This window comes from Leucoraja erinacea, chromosome 40 (assembly GCF_028641065.1).
Source record: "Leucoraja erinacea ecotype New England chromosome 40, Leri_hhj_1, whole genome shotgun sequence".
Lineage (NCBI taxonomy): Eukaryota > Metazoa > Chordata > Chondrichthyes > Rajiformes > Rajidae > Leucoraja > Leucoraja erinaceus.
The window spans coordinates 8,025,182-8,046,689 of record NC_073416.1 but is presented as its reverse complement, the minus strand read 5'-3'; the positions used below and the strand labels follow the sequence as shown (position 1 = coordinate 8,046,689).

The 21,508-nt window shown below is 47.8% G+C and overlaps 2 protein-coding genes across 2 annotated transcripts in view; one reads left to right on the top strand and one right to left on the bottom strand.

Moving 5' to 3' along the window:
* Nucleotides 1-266: 266 nt before the first annotated feature.
* On the bottom strand, nucleotides 267-15,706 carry LOC129714744 (SOSS complex subunit B2-like). Its single transcript, XM_055664549.1, has 7 exons — nucleotides 15,553-15,706; nucleotides 12,875-12,989; nucleotides 11,127-11,265; nucleotides 10,443-10,514; nucleotides 8,461-8,545; nucleotides 7,728-7,791; nucleotides 267-2,828 (listed from the first exon to the last, which is right to left on the bottom strand). Exons 1-7 carry the CDS (start codon nucleotides 15,619-15,621, stop codon nucleotides 2,623-2,625), a joined length of 750 nt encoding a protein of 249 aa, XP_055520524.1. The 5' UTR covers nucleotides 15,622-15,706; the 3' UTR covers nucleotides 267-2,622.
* The window catches only part of rnf41 (ring finger protein 41), a 26,993-nt gene continuing 20,943 nt past the window's right edge, over nucleotides 15,459-21,508 (top strand). Inside the window, exon 1 of the mRNA XM_055664546.1 lies at nucleotides 15,459-15,595. The gene's annotated coding sequence lies outside the window, so the exon portion shown is untranslated. The remainder of the gene's footprint in view (nucleotides 15,596-21,508) is intronic.

Sequence of the window (21,508 nt, the reverse complement as noted above, 5' to 3'; positions counted from 1 at the left end):
ACAGGGCCCTGGTGAGACCATACCTGGAGTATTGTGTGCAGTTTTGGTCTCCTTATTTGAGGAAGGACATTCTTGCTATTGAGGGAGCCCAGCGTAGGTTCTCCAGGTTAATTCCCGGGATGGCGGGACTGTCATATGCTGAGGGAATGGAACGGCTGGGCTTGTACACTCTGGAGTTTAGAAGGATGAGGGGATCTTATAGAAACATATAAAATTCATAAGGGATTGGACAGGCTTAATGCAGGAGAAATGTTCCCCTTCAGAATCAGGGGTCACAGTGTAAGAATAAGGGGTCACCATTTAGAACGGAGATGAGGAAAACCTTTTTCACCCAGAGAGTTGTGAGTCTGTGGAATTCTCTGTCACAGAGTGCAGTGGAGGCCAATTCTCTGGATGCTTTCAAGAGAGAGTTGGATAGAGCTCTTAAAGATAGCGGAGTCAAGGGATATGGAGAGAAGGCAGGAACATGTAATGCTGAGGCTCTATTAGGCGCTGGTCAGGCCGCATTTGGAGTATTGTGAGCAAATGTGGGCCCCATATCTGAGGAAGGATGTGCTGGCTCTGGAGAGGGTCCAGAGGAGGTTTACAAGAATTATTCCAGGAATAAGTGGGTTAGCATATGAGTGTTTGACGGCACTGGGCCTGTACTCGCTGGAGTTTAGAAGGTTGAGGGGGGGGACTTTGTTGAAACATACAGAATAATGAAAGGCATCGAGTGAATGTGGAGAGGATGTTTCCACTGGTGGGAGAGTCTAGGACCAGTGGTCATAGCCTCAGAATTAAAGGGCGAAGATGAGGAGGAACTTATTTAGTCAGAGGGTGGTGAATCTGTGGAATTCCTTGCCACAGACGGTGGTGGAGGCCACAAGTCAGTGGATATTTTTAAGGCAGAGATAGATAGATTGTTGATTAGTGCGGGTGTCAGAGGTTATGGGGAGAAGGCAGGAGAATGGGGTTAGGAGGGAGAGATAGATCAGACATGATTGAATGGCGGAGAAGACTTGATGGGCCGAATGGCCTAATTCTACTCCTCACACTTATGATCTTATGAAAACTAACATGGAGGTGTAATAAGCAATTCAGGAGGGCCAAGTTTTTTTTTCTGGGCTTTATATCTGCGACATAAACACAAACCCTGCTGCAATAACACAGGGCCCAGGTGAGACCACACCTGGAGCTTTGCGCACTGTTTGGGTCTCAGTTGGTTGTTGGTTGAAATCATTTGGCAAAGACAAGTAATCAGGAGAGAGCTACAGAGGAAAAAAGACAACTAAAGATACAAAGTGCTGGAGTAACTCAGCGGGTCAGACATGCAGCATCTCTGTGGAGAACGTGGACAGGTACAAAGTGCTGGAGTAACTCAGCGGGACAGACATGCAGCATCTCCGGAGAGGCTGACCTTCGGGTCGAGACCCTTCTTCAGACACACCTGTAGGTCTTTGGAGTGTGGGAGGAAACCGAAGATCTTGGAGAAAACCCACGCAGGTCACGGGGAAAACGTACAAACTCCGCACATACAGCACCCGTAGTCAGGACCGAACCCGGGTCTCTGGTGCTGTGAGGCAGCAACTCTACCGCTACTGCCCTTCTTCAGACCCGACCTGAAACGTTGCCTATCCATATCCTCCAAGGGTGCTGTCTGACCCGCACAAGGGGGCCGATAGTTGGGATGTATGCGATGGGCCGATGGGCCTGCTTCCATGCTGTATCTGACTATTTTGAGAGTATTTATTTGGAGAGGGCTTGTACACAAAAACAGAGATGTAATGCTGAGGCTCAATAAGGCGCTGGTCAGGCCACATTTGGAATATTGTGAGCAATTTTGCGCCCCGTATCTGAGGAAGGATGTGCTGGCTCTGGAGAGAGTCCAGGGGAGGTTTACAAGAATGATCCCAGGAATGAGTGGGTTAACGTACGATGAGCGTTTGACGGCACTGGGCATGTACTCACTGGAGTTTAGAAGAATGAGGGGGGACCTCATTAAAACATACTGTATAGTAAAAGGCCTGGATAGAGTGGATGTGGAGAGGATGTTTCCACTAGTGGGAGAGTCTAGGACTAGAGGTCACAGCCTCAGAATTAAAGGACGTTCTTTTAGGAAGGAGATGAGGAGGAATTTCTTTAGCCAGAGGATGGTGAATCTGTGGGATTCTTTGCCACAGAATGCTGTGGAGGCCAAGTCAATGGTATATTTAAGGCAGAGATAGATAAATTGTTGATTAATACGGGTGTCAAAGGTTATGGGGAGAAGGCGGGAGAATGGGGTTAGGAGGGAGAGATAGATCAGCATTGATTGAATGGTGGAGTAGACTTGATGGGCCGAATGGCATAATGCTGCTCCTATCACTTGACCTCTACAACTCTATAGAAGGTGATTTGGAAAGGGAGAGGTGTGACAAACTGTGGCTGTCCAACGCAGAAGGGTCTCGACCTGAAACGTCACCCATTCCTTCTCTCTGTAGATGCTGCCTGTCCCGCTGAATTACTGCGGCACTTTGTGTCTGCCAATGCTTTGCGGCGTTGGATTTAAGGAGAAGGGTTGGATGAAGTTTGCTGAAAGAATACCACGTTGATACGGTTCACAGACCAGGAAAATGTTCAAAGTTGCGAGCAAAGGAACAATCAGCGCTTCGGAACCCGTCGTGGATCGCGCCCGTTGCTAAGTGTGGTAGTTGGCGGAGTGGAGGTGGAGGTGGAGGTAGATGTGGCAGCAGTTTGGTTGTTGCCTGGGCTTCGTCCATTGCCTCTTCCACTTGCAGTTGCCGGCTGGTGATTCGAGTTGCCCAGCGCCGCTCCACCTGTGCCGACAGCGTTCGGAGTCTCGTTACCTGGAGCGGCGGGAACAAGGAACAAATAACCGGGTGACAACACCATCTCACGCCACAGAGAGCTTCCGAAGGGCAGAAGTGATAGGAGCAGAATTAGGCCATTCGGCCCATCAAGTCTACTCCGCCATTCAATCATGGAAACATAGAAAATAGGTGCAGTAGGCCATTCGGCCCTTCGAGCCTGCACCATTCGCCATTCAATATGATCATGGCTGATCATCCAACTCAGTATCCTGTACCTGCCTTCTCTCCATACCCCCTGATCCCTTTAGCCACAAGGGCCGCATCTAACTCCCTCTTAAATATAGCCAATGAACTGCGGCCTCAACTACCTTCTGTGGCAGAGAATTCCACAAATTCACCACTCTCTGTGTGAATTTTTTTTTTCTCATCTCGGTCCTAAAAGACTTCCCCCTTATCCTTAAACTGTGACCCCTTGTTCTGGACTTCCCCAACATCGGGAACAATCTTCCTGCATCTAGCCTGTCCAACCCCTTAAGAATGTTGTAAGTTTCTATAAGATCCCCCCTCAATCTTCTAGATAGAGAGATAGATCATGGCTGATCTATCTCTCCCTCCTAACCCCATTCTCCTGCCTTCTCCCCATAACCTCTGACACGCGTACTAATCAACAATCATCTCCAATTTCTGGTAGCCCTTGCTGTCTCCTCCCCTTCTCAGCTCTTCCTCAGCCCTCGGGCTCCTCCTCTTCCTTTCTCCTCCCTGCCCCCCCCCCCCCCCCCCCCCCCCCCCCCCCCCCCCTAACATCAGTCTGAAGAAGGGTTTCGGCCTGAAACGTTGCCTATTTCCTTTGCTCCATAAATGCTGCTGCACCCGCTGAGTTTCTCCAGCATTTTTGTCTACCTTCAATTTTCCAGCATCTATAGTTCCTTCTTAAACAAGAATCTATCTATCTCTGCCCTAAATATATCCACTGACTTGGCCTCCACATCTGTCTGTGGCAGAGAATTCCACATATTCATCACCCCATGACTAAAATTTCTCCTCATCTCCTTCCCAAAGGAACGTCCTTTAATTCTGAGACTGTGACTTCTAGTCCTAGACTCTCCCACTAGTGGAAACATCCTCTCCACGTCCACTCTATCCAGGCCTTTCACTATTCTGTAAGTGTCAATGAGGTCCCTCCTCAGTCTTCTAAACTCCAGTGAGTACAGGCCCAGTGCAGTCAAACGCTCATCGTATGTTAACCCACTCATTCTTGGGATCATTCTCGTAAATCTCCTCTGGACCTTCTCCAGGGCCAGCACATCCATCCTCAGATATGGTGCTCAAAATTGCTCACAATAAGGTTTTGTCTTATGGGAAATTTTCTCATCACATCATCATCACCACCACCACATTCTTCCTAAACTACCCACCAGACACCCGCTCTGATCTCACGGCTACCCCCCTGGGTAGAGTCACAGAGTGATACAGCATGGAAACAGGCCCTTCGGCCCAACTTGCCCACACCGGCCGACATGTCCCAGCTACACTAGTCTCACCTCCCACGTTTAGTCCATATCCCTCCAAACCTGTTCTATCCATGTACCTGTCTAACTGTTTCTTAAATGTTGGGATAGTCCCAGCCTCAACTACCTCCTCTGGCAGCTCGTTCATACACTCACCACCCTCTGTGTGAAAATGTTACCCCTCAGATTCCTATTAAATAATTTCCCCTTCACCTTAAACCCATGTCCTCTGGTCCTCAATTCCCCTACTCTGGGCAAGAGACTCTGTGTATCTTGGGCAGTTTGCACCCTAGCGGCATAAACATTGACTTCTCCAATTTCCGGTAGCCCTTGCTGTCTCCTCCCCTTCTCAGCTCTCCCTAGCCCTTGGGCTCCTCCTCTTCCTTTCTCCTTTTTTCTGCCCCCCCCACCCTACATCGGTCCAAAGAAGGGTTTGCGGCCCGCAACGTTGCCTATTTCCTTCGCTCCATAGATGCTGCTGCACCCGCTGAGTTTCTCCAGCACTTTTGTCTACCTTCGATTTTCCAGCATCTGCAGTTCCTTCATAAAGACTCCATCCGATCTATTCCTCTCAAGATTTTGGACATCTCTATAAGATCACCCCTCATCCTCCTGCGTTCCAAGGAATAGAGACCCAGCCTGCTCAACCTCTCCCTGTAGCTCACACCCTCGAGCCCTGGCAACATCCTTGTAAATCCTCTCTGTACCTGTTCCAGCTTGAGTCACCACTCTTGGCAAATGACTCTGTTTGAGCAGCAAGATTCTTCTCCCCTGGTGAAGGGTGAATTCAAATAGAGCAGAGCCCAGAGACCATTCCCACTGCTGGCAAGCTGCTGCCCAACATACATCTAGCCCGCCAATGGATCAGATGCTACTGAGCAGCAGTGGGCAATGAACTAGGGAACAGGAGGAGGTGGTTGCAAGCACATGCTCATCTTCAACCACAGTCCCGTGCAGCCCAGGACTGCTAACGACAAGGCTGAATCATTGGCAGCAAAGTGTTGAGCGGGAGATCCATCGCATTCTCCTCCCGAAGAACAAATACGTCACGGTGGCGCAGCGGTAGAGTTGCTGCCTCACAGCACCAGAGACCCGGGTTCCATCCTGACCACGGGTGCTGTCATCGGATGCGGGAGTTTGCACGTTCTCCCTGTGACCACGTGGGTTTTCTCCGGGTGCTCCGGTTTCCTCCCACATTCCAAAGACGGGCAGGTTGGTAGGTTGATTGGCTTTGGTTTAAACGTAAATTGTCCCTGGCGTGTGCATGATGGCGTTAATGTGTGGGGATCGCTGGTCGGCACGGACTCGGTGGGCCGAAGGGCCTGTTTCCACTCTGTGTCTCTAAACTAAACTAAAAGAAGCCAGTCTTCGTCCAATTCCATCTGCTCCACTCGACAGCAACAAGTGGCTGCCTGACAGGCCCGGGTTTGATCCTGACTACGGGTGCTGTGTGTACGGAGCAGCCACTGTGGCCGAGCCCGGCGAGACAGCCAGCGCCAGCGCCAGCTAGGAACCAAGCCGACTGTCCAAACCACTTCACACTGAAAGACAGACCTGCAGCTAGCCCCCATTAGCGAGGGCTGGAATCCAACCCAGGACACACTCATCCATTGCCTTTCGCCATGTCCTTGCAACCCAGAAGGTTTTGCAACCAATAGCATACTTTTGCAGTCACTTGGAATTAAGAAGCAGCAGCCAGATTAGCGCAGAGCCACACCCGCAGTCACCAATGTAATAAAGGCCACGCCACATTGCCTGTGACTTGCGGTTTTTGCGAGTAAACGGCCAGCGTTGACATTGATTTTTAGCAGATGAAGCAGCATCCAACATCATAGGGCAATGTGCAAATACATCTCAGAGTTATCATTGGACGGGGCGGCACAATAGCGCGTGGGTAGAGTCGCTGCCTCTCAGCGCCAGAGACCCGGGTTCATTCTGACTACGGGTGCTGTCTGCACTGAGTTTGTACGTTCTCCCCGAGAACTGGGTGGGTTTTCTCCAGGATCTCCAGTTTCCTCCCATACTCCAAAGACGCACAGGTTTGTAAATTAATTGGCTTGGTGTATGTGTAAATTGTCCCCAGTGTGTGGGATAGTGTTAGTGTGCGGGGATCGCTGGTCGGCGCGGATTCGGTGGGCCGAAGGGATTGTTTCTGCATTGTATCTAAAGAACCTGCGACAACGAACATGGCATTAGCTGGAAAGAAAGAATTTGCATTTCCAGATCGACTTTTACAAGCTCACGATATCCTAAAAGGTTCCACGATGAATGACGTTTGAAATGCAGTCACTTATTGTAATTCTGGGAAACAAGAGACAAGTTGGGCTTCGCAATCTCTCAGCGGGAGCACGATAACAGCGACGTTACTTGCTTAACGAGGGTCTATCCAGGATGGATATTAGGCATAGAGTGGTACAGTGTGGAAACAGGCCCTTTGGCCCAACTTGCCCACACTGCCCAACATGTCCCAGCTACACTAGTCCCACCTGCCGACGTTTGGTCCATTTCCCTCCAAACATGTCCTATCCATGTACCTGTCTAACTGTTTCTTAAACATTGGGATAGCCCCAGCCTCAACCATCTCCTTGGGCAACTTGTTCCATACACCCACCACTCTTTGTGTGAAAAAGTCACCCCTCAGATTTCTACTGGTGCTCCGTTTGTTCATCACGCTGTTGTTGGGAATTTTGAGTATTATAAGGAGGATGAGTAGGTTATAGTTTGGTTTACCCTAGAGCTCACATACTGGAGAAGAATGATGGAAAATGGCCAAGATAGAATGCAGTCAAAATAGCTAAAGCTGAAACATTCTGCTGAGAAGCAGGCTTCCTTATCTATAGGGGGGAGGATGGTCCTTCACAGTTCTGTCTAGGTTCTTATCTGTTGCAATCTTGAGATTACAGCTGCTCTTTGTCACTGTGTTTAGCAGGCAAGTCTGCCAAAGGTTCACGAACAACCACTTTAATGAGAGGACCCCATTGAGGGAGTTGAATCAGTCTCCCCACAGGGCATTGACATTTATGGTATCTATGTGATAGAGACATAGGGAGAGATTTCTAAAACTTCAGAAACGCAAGATTATATTTAACTCTGGGGAAAGACAAAGATGAAAGGTTACAGAGACATTGGTTAATGTTGGTTTATTTCAACTCCACAAGTAACCATTGTGTCATGAGGGTATAAAAATGGAATAGTTACTTTGGCTTGTGGAAGCAGTTTGGGTTTGCTCAGATGGTTTCCCGATGTAGATTGATAAGGCCTTTAATAAACCGACTTGTTTGATGGACTCACCGCTGATCTACGAGCTGTTTTATTTTGTGCCTGGGCCTAACTGAGTGCAGTCAGATATAGGGTATGGGTAAAGTACAAAATGCCCTCCTGCAGCCTGAAGGTCCAGAGTTAACGGCGACAGTCGCATGGTACTCACCAGTGCTTACAGAGGGGGATGAAGCCGCCGGACCAGTGGCGGAAGGACTTTGTTCAGTCGGGGTCTTGATGAGGAAAGAAAGAAAAATTCTTTAGATCTAGCCGGCTTAACTTACAGACATTCAATCCATCCCACTTCCGAGACACAGGGCTCTTGTCCGCCTCTACTGACTTGCACCACATCCCAACTCTCAAAAGAAAGGTCCCGGGTCTCTGAGCGGCACGGTGGCGCAATGTTAGAGTTGCCGCCTTACAGCGCCAGGCACCCCTAACGTTCCATACTGACAATGGGTGCTGTCTGTACGGAGTTTGCACGTTCTCCCCGTGACCTGCGTGGGTTTTCTACTCCAAACGCCTATAGGTTTGTAGGTTAATTGGTTTACGGGCGGCACGATGGCGCAGCTGTAGAGTTGCTGCCTTACAGCGCTGGAGTCCCGGGTTCGATCCCGACTATGGGCGCTGTCTGTACGGAGTTTGTCAGAGTGAGGCCCAGCACTAATTGGAGGAACAGCACCTCATATTTCGCTTGGGCAGCTTACACCCCAGCGGTATGAACATTGACTTCTCTAGCTTCAAGTAACCTTGACCCCGCCCCCCAATCTGTCCTGGACTTTCCACTCATCACTTTCATCTCACGTTTCATGTATCCCGTGAGTTGACTGTCAGCAGACCAATTCCCCTCCTGGGACAAATAAAGTTCTATCGTATCCTGAGTGGTTCGGCAGCAGACTTACTGGCTTGTTCTGGGGCAGCAGCTGGGACATGTAGTCAGGATTAGGGTCACTGAAATTTGGCACTTCGGAATACTGCATGCAAAACCTAACAGAGGGAACACAAGCAGTTGTAATCTTGCACGTCTACAGTTCACAACCACCAACACCCCGAGAGGCTAATCGCAGTTCACCGCATTACCGGGGAAAGAATAGAAAGCTTAACATAGAAACACCAGAGAAAGCATTTTATCGGGACACGTCACAGCTTGGTTTGGAAACAGCTCTATCCAAGGCCTCAACAAGTTCATTGGGAAGGCTGACTCCGTCCTGGGGGCGGAGTTGGATTCACGGGAGGTGGTCTTGGAGGGGAGGATGCTCCCTCAAACAGTGGAGCATCCTGGACAATATAGCTCACCCCCTCCGTGACGCACTGGTCAACCTGAGGAGCTCCTTCAGCAACAGAATGGTTCCACCAAGATGCAGCACAGATCGCCACAGGAGATATTTTTTCTCTGTGGCTATCAAACGGTATACAACTCCTCCCCCTTCTGTCGTGGGGTAGACTGACTACCCCACCCCAATCTTTACACATCACCAATCCTGAACTTTCTTCTCGTCACTTTAATTTCACGCTACATGTATCTTGTTGTGTTTTATGACTGTTGGCAGACCAATTTCCCCCCTGGGATAAATAAAGTTCTATTGTATATGAAATTGCAGTGAATTGCTGACGCAGCCCAGACCATCACAGAAACAAACCTCTCATCCATGGACTCCATCTACACCTCACGCTGCCCCAGCAAGGCCAGCAGCATCATCAACGATGAGTCGCACCCTGGCCACTCCCTCTTCTCCCCTCTCTCATCGGGCAAGAGTTACAGGTGTGAAAACGAACGCACACCTCCAGATTCAGGGAGTTTCTTCCCGGCTGTTATCAGGCAACTGAACCGTCCTACCACAGCCAGAGAGCAGTCCTGAACTACTATCTACCTCTCTGGTGACCCTTGGACTTTGCAGACTTTACCTTGCACAACACGTTATTCCCTTATTATGTATCTATACACTGTGGACAGCTCGATTGTAATCATGTATTGTCTTTCTGCTGACCAGATAGCACACAACAAAAGCTTTTCACTGTACCTCGGTACACGTAACAATAAACAAAACTGAACTGAACAGTAAATAGTCCGACCCGACAAGTTTCAGGTAAACATAAAAGAAACGAGGATCTCTCTCTGGGTGCAGAACAGTGCACGGGACCTTTGGAGATGCAATAGGGAGCCTCTCCACTACTCCAGGCCATTATTTACCCAACGTAGAACAGCATTAAACTATTTATCTCTTGGCCCCATTAATTCCCCTTTGAAATTTTTTTCTGCTGAATCTGTCTCTCCTTCTCACGAGACCCTCCATTAATATTCCTCCCTTTCCCGTGGGGGGACAGCAGCCCCTCACTTTCGAGAGCAGATACAGCAAAGCATCTCCTGTCCCCTCGATGAACTCCACCCCGGAGCTCCAATGGGGCAAACCAACTAGACCTGGGGTGGGGAACCTGTGGCCTTCTAGGCCATTAAGTGCGGCCTTTTGAATGAATCCAAATTTTGTAGAACAAGTTCTTTTATTTTTATTAATATGTTTTTGTTCGTCTTTTATTATTTTTATTTTAATTTTAAAATGAACGTATTTAATATACCAAAGAGTAAAAGAAGATTCAACAAAATAATCCTCCCCGACTGACGGCCACAATTAAAACATTAGTAAGTCATGAGGCCTATGTTAACAAAATAATGTACATTTTAAAGTATGTCTAATTGAAGTTTCTTGGATGCGGCCTTATGAGATTACAGCTAACTTAATGTGGCTTTCCAACATGAAACGGTTCCCCACCCCTGCACTAGAACCTTTCCAACTGCACCCAAACTCTCCGAGCAGCCGGAGCCCGGCCTGAGCTCAAGCTTCAAGCAGCCCCCACCCTCTTTCCAGTCTGAAAGCACAGAACTTACTCTCCCACTTTCTGGAGATCCCCTCCTCTCCCCGTGTAGAGCGTCAGACATCCTTTCCAGATCGAGGCATAGCTACAAAACATAACGTACTCTTTAAAATATAGCGTTAGTCACAAAACTTAAAGCACACGCCATTTGTAAAAAATAAGATTGTGCCATTATCTGTTGTTGAATTGTGCTGGTGCATTTGTAGAGTTTGGGGCAGCACAGTGGCGCAGCGGTAGAGTTGCTGCCTCACAGCGCCAGAGAACCGGGATCAATCCCGACTACGGCTGCTGTCTGTATGGAGTTTGTACACTCTCCCCGTGACCTGCTTGGGTTTTCTCCCAGATCTTCGGTTTCCTCCCACACTTCAAAGGCGTGAATGTTTGTATGTTAATTGGCTTGGTATGTGTTTAACTTGTCCCTAGTGTGCAGGATAGTAAAAATGTGCAGGGTTGATGCAGACCCGGTGGGCCAAAGGGCCTGTTTCCGTGCTGTATCTCGATACTAAACTACACTGGCTTTGGTAAAAATTGAAAATTGTCTCTCATGTGTAGTATAGTGCTGGTGTACGGGGTCATCGCTGGTCGGCACGGACCCGGTGGGCCGAAGGGCCTGTTTCCACGCTGTATTGCTAAAAGTTAAAAAAGTGTCACAACATTTGCTCCAGTTTTCACAGATGTGTTAAACTAAGTGAGTTACCCTCTGGTCAGCCGGATGATGTCTCCAGCCTGAATCAGTTCTCCCACATCATCCCACACGGATATGTTGATGCTGCCTGTTTTATCAGCGACTTTGCACGTCCTGACTTGGTGCCCATCCTTGGTTTTGGTCACTCGCCCTGCACAACAAGAAACAAAGTTCACCGCCGAGCTTAAAACGCACACCAGAGATATTCACAAAACACTCCGTACAAAAACAACTTTGATGAGTGGTGTGGGCTGAATCACCTGCCGCTCAACATCGACAAGACTAAGGAACTAGTGGTGGACTTTAGGAGGGGAGGAACACCCCTGTCCCTCCATTAAGGGTGTGGATGTGCAATTTACCAGAGAGTACAAGTACCTTGGAGTTTACCTGGACAGTGAACTGGACTGGTCCAGGAACACTGAGGTGCTGTATCAGAAGGGACAGAGTCGGCTGTACTTTCTGAGGAGGCCCCACTCCTTCAACATCTGCAGTAAAATGCTGCAGATGTTCTACCAATTAGTGGTGGCCAGTGCCATCTTCTTCTCTGTCGTGTGCTGGGGCAGCAGGGCGAAGGCCGCGGACCGCAACCGAATTAAGAAGCTCATCAGGAGGGCTGGCTCCGTCTTGGGGGTGGAGTTGGATTCATTGGAGGTTGGTCTTGGAGGGGAGGATGCTCCTCAAACTGCGAAGCATCCTGGACAACACAGCTCACCCCCTCCATGACACACTGGTCAACCTGAGGAACACCTTCAGCAACAGACTGGTTCCACCAAGATGCAGCACAGAACGCCACAGGAAATCCTTCTTCCCTGTGGCTGTCAAACTGTACAACTCCTCCCCCTTCTGTTGAAAGGTAGACTGACTCCCCCAATCTTTGCACATCCCCAATCCTGGACTTTCCACTCGTCACTTTAATTTCATGCTTCATGTATCTTGTTGTGTTTTATGACTGTTGGCAGACCAATTTCCCTCCTGGGATAAATAAAGTTCTATCGTATTGTATCCTGCCTGACCTGCAGAGTTCCTCCAGCACTCTGTGTCCTCCACAGATGCTGCCCGACATGCCCTCTGAAGGAACTCAACAGGTCGGGCAGCATCTGTGGAGGATAAAGAGTGCCGGAGAAACCCAGCAAGTCGGGCAGCATCTGTGGAGGGTATCCGAATAAATTTCAAGATCCTCCTTTATGTTTACAAAGCCCTTAACGGGCTTGCCCCCACCTATATCAAAAGTTTGCTTACCCACCACACCACCTCCAGGCCCCTCAGATCGGTCAACTTGGGGTTACGGAACATCCCGCGGTCTAGGCATAAGCTCAGGGGCGACCGCACCTTTGCGGTTGCAGCTCCTAGACTGTAAAACAGCATCCCCCTTCCCATCAGAACTGCCCTCTCCATCGACTCCTTTAAGTCGATACTTACTTTCAATCTTTACTTTCAAGCCTTTCTTGATGTCCTCTGAGGGAGGGCTATATGTATGTATTTATGTATGTACTTAATCTATGAACCAATGTTGTATAACATTAGTACCTCCACCAATTTAAAGCACTTTGGCCAACGAGAATTGTTTTTTTAAATGTGCTATAGAAATAAAAGTGACTTGACTTGACTAAAGAGTGCTGGAGAAACCCAGCAGGTCGGGCAGCATCTGTGGAGGATAAAGAGTGCTGGAGAAACCCAGCAGGTCGGGCAGCATGTGTGGAGGACTGGGTTGGATTGTGTTCTGTCAAAGGGGTGAAGTGCAAGATTTTTCCTCTACTCACCGATCTCCAGGACAATGAAGAGAAGGTTGAGATTTTTTAAGCCAGCTTTGATATCCTTCACATAAGTGTCGCTCGACATCCTGCCTTCACACGGAGACCATCGGCGATCCCCGAGCTGCAAAGTTGAGGCAAGTTGTAGAGAGGAGGTTCATAACACGCATGCGCGGCCCTGGGCGGCCCTCCGGGAGCGGGACCCCCCCCTCTCTCTCTCTCTCCCCCCCCACACAACACGGATCTTCAAATCCCCTTCCCCAACGCTCCCGTAAACACCACATGAGAGGGCAGGATGGCCGCCACCCGCCCGCACCGCCTCTCGCTCATCCACAATGGCAACCGGCCCGCCGTCGTTCGGCAAACTCCGGCTCCCCTCGGGCCCGCTGACAGGCAGCTCCACCGACCGGTCGGAGGCCGCCCTCCTCCCTCGGCGCCGCCTGGTTGGTCGGGCCCTCACCGGCGTGGGCGGGACATCCGGTGGACGGGCGGCTCCGGACAGAGCCGAGCTCCGGGACTCGGGACCATGTCCATGTCCACGTCCATGTTGAAGTGGCCATGTGCTCTGATGAAGGCTGCAGCAGCAGAGCCACTAGAGGAAGGTGTCACCAATGCACGCGGTAAAACAGAAGGAATGTCCATGAAAGTGTGTAATGCTAAAGGGCCTGTCCCACTTTCACGACTTAATTCAAAACCTCTGCCGAGTTTAAAGGACCTAAAGAAAATCAAGATCGTGGCAATTTACGAACTCCTATGAGCTTCCACGACTATGTTCACGAACTCCTACAAATATGTCTACGAATTCCCACAACTATTTCGATGCCTCCTTACGAGTAAAAAGTTGCAATTTCCGACCATTTTTTTACTCATGGACATTTTTTATCGGGCTGGAAAAAAACGTCCCGACTTATCTGATGCCACGAGTACCTACGGCTAGCATAGCGAGCCGCTACGATATATCTACAAACTCCTACGACCTCCTACGGACTCGTTACGAACATTTTGCGAGTTTGAATTAAGGGGAAAACGCGGGAGAATTTGTGAATTACCTTGTGAAAGTGGGACAGGCCCTTTAGGCTTTAGCTGCGGTTAGTGAGTCCATATTGTGAACATTATTGGGCCCCATATCTGAGGAAGGATGTGCACTTCAATTATTCTCTGCCACACTCTCACTCTTGACTCTTCAGCTCCCCACATTACCCCCAAACCAAAACCAAGAAACGGCACTTCATCATGTTCTGGAGAATCGAGAATCCTGGCTAGGTCTGGTTACGCAGCAAGCCCTCCGCTGACATGTAATAGACAATAGACAATAGGTGCAGGAGGAGGCCATTCGGCCCTCCGAGCCAGCACCGCCATTCACTGTGATCATGGCTGATCGTCCCCAATCAGTACCCCGTTCCTGCCTCCTCCCCATATCCCCGCTATCTTTAAGAGCTCTATCCAGCTCTCTCTTGAAAGTATCCAGAGAACCGGCCTCCACCGCCCTCTGAGGCAGAGAATTCCACAGACTCGCCACTCTCTGTGAGAAAAAGTGTTTCCTCGTCTCCGTTCTAACTCGCTTACTCCTTATTCTTAAACTGATGCACCTGGTTCTAGACTCCCCCAACATCGGGAACATGGTTCCTGCCTCTAGCGTGTCCAATAGACAGTGCATGTAAGTGCGGATACTTGAGGATTAATATCTTTATAATAATAATAATAATATCTTTTATTGTCAGTGCACATAAGCACAATGAGATTTGGTATGCAGCTTCCATCCGATGTCATAACTTAAATAACTAATAAAATTTAGATATTGATACCCCGAGAACATGGTTTGTAAAAATAAAAAGATGAATCTTCAATTGAAGATGAAAAAACAACGGTGTTTAAGAGAAGAGGAGAACTTCTTCAAGGTGGGCATATCTTGAAGAGATAACGCAGTAGAGTATACACAGTGTTTAAGAGAGGAGAACTTCTTCAAGGAAAATGAAAAATGAAAAAACAACCACCGCCGGCCGATTTCTCTAAATGCCTCCTTACTGTCTCCTCCTGACTTTCAGGGGATTTATAATATACCCCAGTAAAGCAATCGATTTTGTTGCTAATTCATTTGAAGAGTGCTGCTGCCGCCTCGTAACTCGGGTTCGATACCCACCACCGGCTCTGTGTATTTACAGGCGGAGACGTCATTCACATTGCGTCACCACATCCCGCCTGGATGGTTGCCATGGAAACCCAGCCCATTCACCCCCCCCCACCCCCCCTCCCTCCGCAATGTTACCTTGCCTCTGATTGGGTGCCCCGTTACAATTTTTGTTACCGTTGGTGCAGTTGGATATCCGTCTAGCCAAGACCCGCCCCATCCATTCAGCGCCAATTGGCTGCCGCGGCTGCCAACCATAAGGCCGGTTCCGTGATTTGCCAACGGGTCTGCCAGTGAGCGGGATCAAGAACGACATTGTAAACGTCGATTGGCTTAATTGACCTGCCAGTGGGCGGGATTAGAAACGTTATTTTAAGCACTCATTGGTCCAGTGGTCCGTCGCTCAGAGCTGAGGTCAGTGAGTGGTCGATGGGGGCTGTCACTCAGCCGAGGCGCTGGTTCCGAGGGCTGCGCGTTTAAAGATGGGAGCCGCGGATGACGTTGAGAGGCTGTGGTGCGCGCTTTCGGAAAAGCTTGCAATCAAATAATCAGCACTCACCTCCATCAGGACTTGCGGCTGCCCGACTGCCGATGGATCTCTGGTAAGTCTGCCCCAAGGGGAAGTCATTTTCCCCTGCCCGCTGGCGATGCGCTGGTCGACGGCAGTGAGGGCACAGGTCGTCTGCGGCGGGCAGCAGGAAAAGCCGCGGCTGACACGGGCCTTCTTTCTAAACGGAGTGGGGCGCGATAATACAATGCCACAGGACGGTGAGAAGTCCGAACATAAAGCTCATTCCGTTTTGGGTTGGAATGAAGTTGCTGTTTACTGGATATTTCATTGTATTAATTCAAATGGAGGGCATGTTGACTGACTTGAGTCCTCCTTGTGTGTCTCTCTTATTTCGCATCATCACATTTTAGGAGGCTATTCGTTTTTTTCCTACCTGGCTTCTCTGTACAACTACAATCTGTTGGTTAGATTGTTAAATGGATGGACTGACTTTTTCCCTCCTCCAAGCAGACCGTAATGTCTCAAGATTTTGATGATGCCCAACTTAATAATTATGTATGAATATCATTGTCTCCATCCTTTGATGCCATTTAAATTACTTTCCCCATTTGTGCAATGCTGTGGGGGGCTGATTGATATCATAGTTGTCTCTTGATCACTTGGAGATTAATCCTTCATTAAAATCCAGCAAGAGGGAATCACTATTGTAGTTAAGAGTTTAAGAAGGAACTGCAGATGCTGGAAAATCGAAGGTAGACAAAAGTGCTGGAGAAACTCAGCGGGTGCAACAGCATCTATGGAGCGAAGGAAATAGGTAACGTTTCGGCCCGAAACCCGAAAGGAAATAGGCAACGTTTCGGGCCGAAACCCGAAAGGGTTTCGTCCCGAAACGTTGCCTATTTCCTTTGCTCCATAGATGCTGCTGCACCCGCTGACTTTCTCCAGCACTATTGTAGTTAACTATGTGTTTTTAAATTATAACTGTAACTATAAGACCATTATTTGTTTGCTAAATGTGGAGAGGGGCTATATCCCAACAGCAGCTAATTTTGTTTTCAGTAATTTAAATTGGTTTAATAGTGATTATTGATTTCTGCCAGAATCAAATAGCCTATTTCAAGTGATTTGTTTGACTGCTTAATCAATATTAAGTCACGTAATTCCTTCGTCACTTCCCTTGTATTTGGTCATTTTTGCCTCGAGCTTTTGTAATTTGGCCGATCTGACTGCACTAGCGTCTTATACTTGCCCTTGTCGATGCGTTCCTGATTATGCAGGAACGTGAGTCATAATGTGATTGTGAGCAGATGCCTGTTTGCTTATCAACTGAATAATTATCCATGTGTTGATGAACGTGCGGATGTGATCAAGATGTGTGTTGTGCAGTTTATCCCTACGTTGAAGTTTGTGAGGCGAAGGTTGCTATAAATATGGTGGTTCTTTAAACATTTATTAAATTTGCTTGTGTTTAAGAGTTTGGTTCCATATTTGGTCTGTTAATGTCTCTGCAAAGCTGCAGGAAGTTTTCATAATCCTTGATTTATTTTTATTCAACTTCCCACTCGATTATCCTTCCTGTGTGGTGGCTGATTTTGTCAGTGGATTGCTTCACTTGAATCCTTTCCCTTCAAATGCAGCTTAACTACGGCCCCAATTATCCCTAACCTTAACCCTAATATGTGTGTAAACCCCCTACATGTCACCCTACCTCCTAAAATAGACATAAAAGGCTGGTGTAACTTGGCAGGACAGGCAGCATCTCTGGAGACGAGGTTTAGGGTCGAGACTCTTCAGATCTGAAATGTCACCCATTCCTTTTCTCCAGAGATGCTGCCTGTCCCGCTGAGTTGCTCCAGCATTTTGTGTCTATCTTCAGTTTAAACTGGCATCTGCAGTTCCTTCCTACACACCCCACCTCCTAATACTGCTTTCCTGTTTAAACTCTTCGAGCAAGTTGCAAGCTTCCACCTTTTTATGTAAGAAACCTAGAAACATAGAAATTAAAAAACAAGAAGCGCTGCAAAGGATCTGGGAACTGCAGGCTGGTAAGCCTAACATTAGTGTTGGGAATGTTTCAAGAGGGGATTCTGAGAGACATGATCTACCTGCTTTTGGATAGTTAAGAGCAGATTAGGGATAGTCAGCATATCTAATCTGCCCTTGTGTAGGGAGTTTAGTTTTATTGCCACGTGTACCGAGGTACAGTGAAAAGCTTTTTTTATTGCGTGCTGTCCAGTCAGCAGAAAGATTATACAAAATTACAATCGAGCTGTCCACCGTGTACAGATACAGGAGAACGGGAATAGCGTCTAGTACAAGATAAAGTCCTATTAAAGATAGTCCGAGGGCCTCCAATGAGGTAGATGGTAGGTCAGTGCTGCTCTCTAGTTGGTGATAGCATGGTTCAGTTTCCTGATAATAGCTGGGAAGAAACGGTTGCTGAATCTGGAGGTGTGTGTCTTTGCTCTCCTATACCTCTTGCCTGATTTTAGAGGGGAGAAGAGGAAGTGGCTGGGGTGAGACTCATCCTTGATTATGCTGGTGGCCTTGTCGAGGCAGCGTGAAGTAAAGATGGAGTCAAAGGAAGGGAGATGGACACATTTCAACCATCTCTACGTCATTGTAAACCAGGGTATATGTACTGTTTCACTTCCTGAAGACTATCACAATCTCCTTTGTCTTGACATTGAGGGAAAGGTTGTTGTCTTGACATCGGGTTACGAGGTTCTCAATCTTCCTACACTCCATCTTGTCATCGAATTGAATACATTTTATTAGCCAAATATGAATGCATACAAGGAATTTGCCTTGGTGCTTTGCTCGCAAGTAACAACACGATATACAGTAGACAATTAAAATTAAAACATTATAATTTACACATGTGAAGAATGAATTAAAATACCAGAGCACAAGGAGGTTACAGACTTTTGGTTATTGAGTAGAGCTACTGCTTGTGGAAAAAAATCAGTTTTTATGTCTGGCTGTGGCGGCTTTGACTGGAGTCGCCTTCCAGAGGGAAGTGATTCAAAGAGTTTGTGGCCAGGGTGAGAGGGGTCAGAGATGATCTTACCCGCTCGCTTCCTGGCCCTTGCAGTGTATAGTTCGCCAATGGGGGGGGGTGGAAGGTTGCAGCCTTCAACCTTCTTAGTTGATCGGAAGATTCACTGCAGCCTCCGGATGTCGTGCTTGGTGGCTCAGCCAAACCAGACCATGGTGGTGAAGGTGAGGAATTTGATGTTTGGCCCACTATGGTGGTGTCGTCTGCAAATTTGTCATTTGAGTTGGATGGGTATTTGGCTGCACATTGGTGGGTATATAAGGAGTGAAAAAAGGGGGCTGAGAATGCAGGAAAGGGGCTGAGATTGTGATGAATTTGATTGAGTTTCTTGAAGAGATCGAGGGCCAGATGTGGACTCTGGACTTTAAGAAAGAACTTTAAAGGTTCCTTGTCTAATCTGGAAGGTTAGACTTTGGGCAAGTTCAAGACTCGACCACGATTGAAGTGGCAGGATACTCCAATTGTATAACTAAAACTCTTTGTGTGTGCTTGCCCCTTTCTGCCAGAGACAGCAGAAAATTATATGAAGATAAAGCAGTGGTCATTAGAGGCAATTTTTGTGATTTGTGTGATTCTGTGATTTGTTAGAGAAAGGCGTGGAAGCTCCCTGTTAATCTTGCAAGGGTTGGTTTTAATGCTTAAGGAGGAACTGCAGATGCTGGAAAATCAAAGGTAGACAAAAATGCTGGAGAAGCTCAGCGGGTGCAGCAGCATCTATGGAGCGAAGGAAATGGGCAACGTTTCGGCCCGAAACATGGACTATCTCCTTCACTCCATAGATGCTGCTGCACCCGCTGAGTTTATCCAGGGTTGGTTTGAAGTTGGGAGTCCAATGTTATTATTGCACACTGCTACTGGGTGGCGCCGCTGGTCGAGCTGCTGCCTCAGTGCCAGAGACCCAACTTCGATCCTGACCTCGGCTGCTGTCCCTGTGTGGAGGTTGCCCATTCTCCCTGTGACCGTGTGGGTTTCCTCCGGGTGCTCCGGTTTCCTCCCACGTCTCAAAAGACATGCGGGTTTTGTGCCTTGTAAAACAAAATTTGCCCTAATTTGTAGGGAGTGGATGAGAAAGTGGGATAACCGTAGAACTAGTGTGAACGGTTGATCGATGGTCGGCGTGGCCTCAATGGGCCGAAGGGCCTGTTTCCATGCTGTATCTCTCAGCTCGCTGTAAATGGTGGATTCGTCTTGTGCAAGCTCTGCCCTCTAACCTAAAGGTGTTTAATTTTGGGTCAGCTGTTGCTAAAAGCAGTTTGTTCCAAGCTGCATGTCCGGCTGGAGGAAGTGCCACATGTAGGGCTATTATATATAGAATATGTAGCAGGCTGTTTGGCTCAGCTGGTCTGTTCTAGTCTTCATGCTCCACGCCATCCTCGTCTCCTTATTTCTTCCAAATTTTTATCCAGCTTCCCCTTAAATGCGGCTCTGCTTTCCCCAGACGGTACCCGTTGGAGCAAGTTCCACATTCCTGCTGGCCTGCGAGAGGGGGGAGAGTTTCCAAGGAATGCCTTATCTGATTTTTCCTGCCCCCCAGTGCAGCTTTTCCATCTTCTGTCTCCACCTGATAAAGCTATTTCGTAATCTTCAAGCGCAGTGTTAGCTATCCTGTCTTGTGTTTTGGGAAAGCAAGTGCCATGGTGTACAATCTTTTTTTTGTGTTATAATTTCTCAGTTTCTGTGTAATTTTTAAAGGCTTAAAACTCCTGTGTGTTAGCCATTGGTATCAGGAAGCCTGAGATTAGAATTTAAATATAAAAATCTCATTGAATATGTTTAGAAATTTGACATTTCATATTTTTTTAATTCTAGCTCCAGGCAAATAAATGACTGTATCCATTAAGAGAAGAAGTAATATTGTATTGAGTGTTTAAGAAGGAACTGTGGATGCTGGAAAATCGAAGGTACACAAATGCTGGAGAAACTCAGCGGGTGCAGCAGCATTTATGGAGCGAAGGAGATGGGCAACGTTTCTGGATGAAACGTTGCCTATCTCCTTCGCTCCATAGATGCTGCTGCACCTGCTGAGTTTCTCCAGCATTTTTGTGTACCTAGTATTATACTGACTTGCCTGAACTGGTGTATTTCACACTGTTTTGTCATTAGTAATTGGGTCAATACAAGTTGGCTTTCTATTTGTTTTTTTTTGGTTGAGTAATTTGACTGAATTCTCATCTCATTTTGGCAAAAAGTAATTCTGTGGTTTGGTTTGTATTTGTGCTTTTCGTCATCGAGGGGATCCAGAATATCCATTTCAAAACTGGGAAAGTCCTCTGTTCGTACCCCCCCCCCCCCCCCCCCCCCCCCCCCCCAACTCTGTTATTAACAACTGTGCCATCAGCTGCTTCAATCTTGCGTTCTGTCCCTTCTGTAAAATCCTCTGACACTAACTTCTTCACACCCTTTTTTAAGAACAGCTCCACCGCTTTGACCAGTGCACCACCACTTTGCAATTTTGTCTGAGGTGCACCACGACATTATTTCCTCCTCGTCAGATTAGCATTGGCTCCCCTTCCACTCGTGAAATTGATGCTGTTGCTTCCAGTCATTAGATAGCCCGCGTTTTATAATTGTGACACTGAATTTAAGTCGGTGGATGGAGAGGAGGGGAAAGTGGAATATACATGTGGTAAGTCCATAAGGATCTAGGCAATGGGTTGTACAGTCATGGGGGCCTTACAGCATGGAAACAAGCCCTTCGGCCCACCTCGTCCATGCTGGACGAGTTGGCATACTGGGGTCGTCCCAGTCCCATTTGCCTGGATTCGGCCCATTTCCCTTTAAACCCTTCCTATCCATATATCTGTCCAAACGTTTTAATAGTCACAATTGTAGCTGCTTTGATCATTTGGCACAGATATTAAATGAAAAAAGCTTGTTGTGTGGAACTGGAACAATAAAAGGAGTGGATAATGCATAAAATGATGATTGTTGTTAATAGAAAGAACC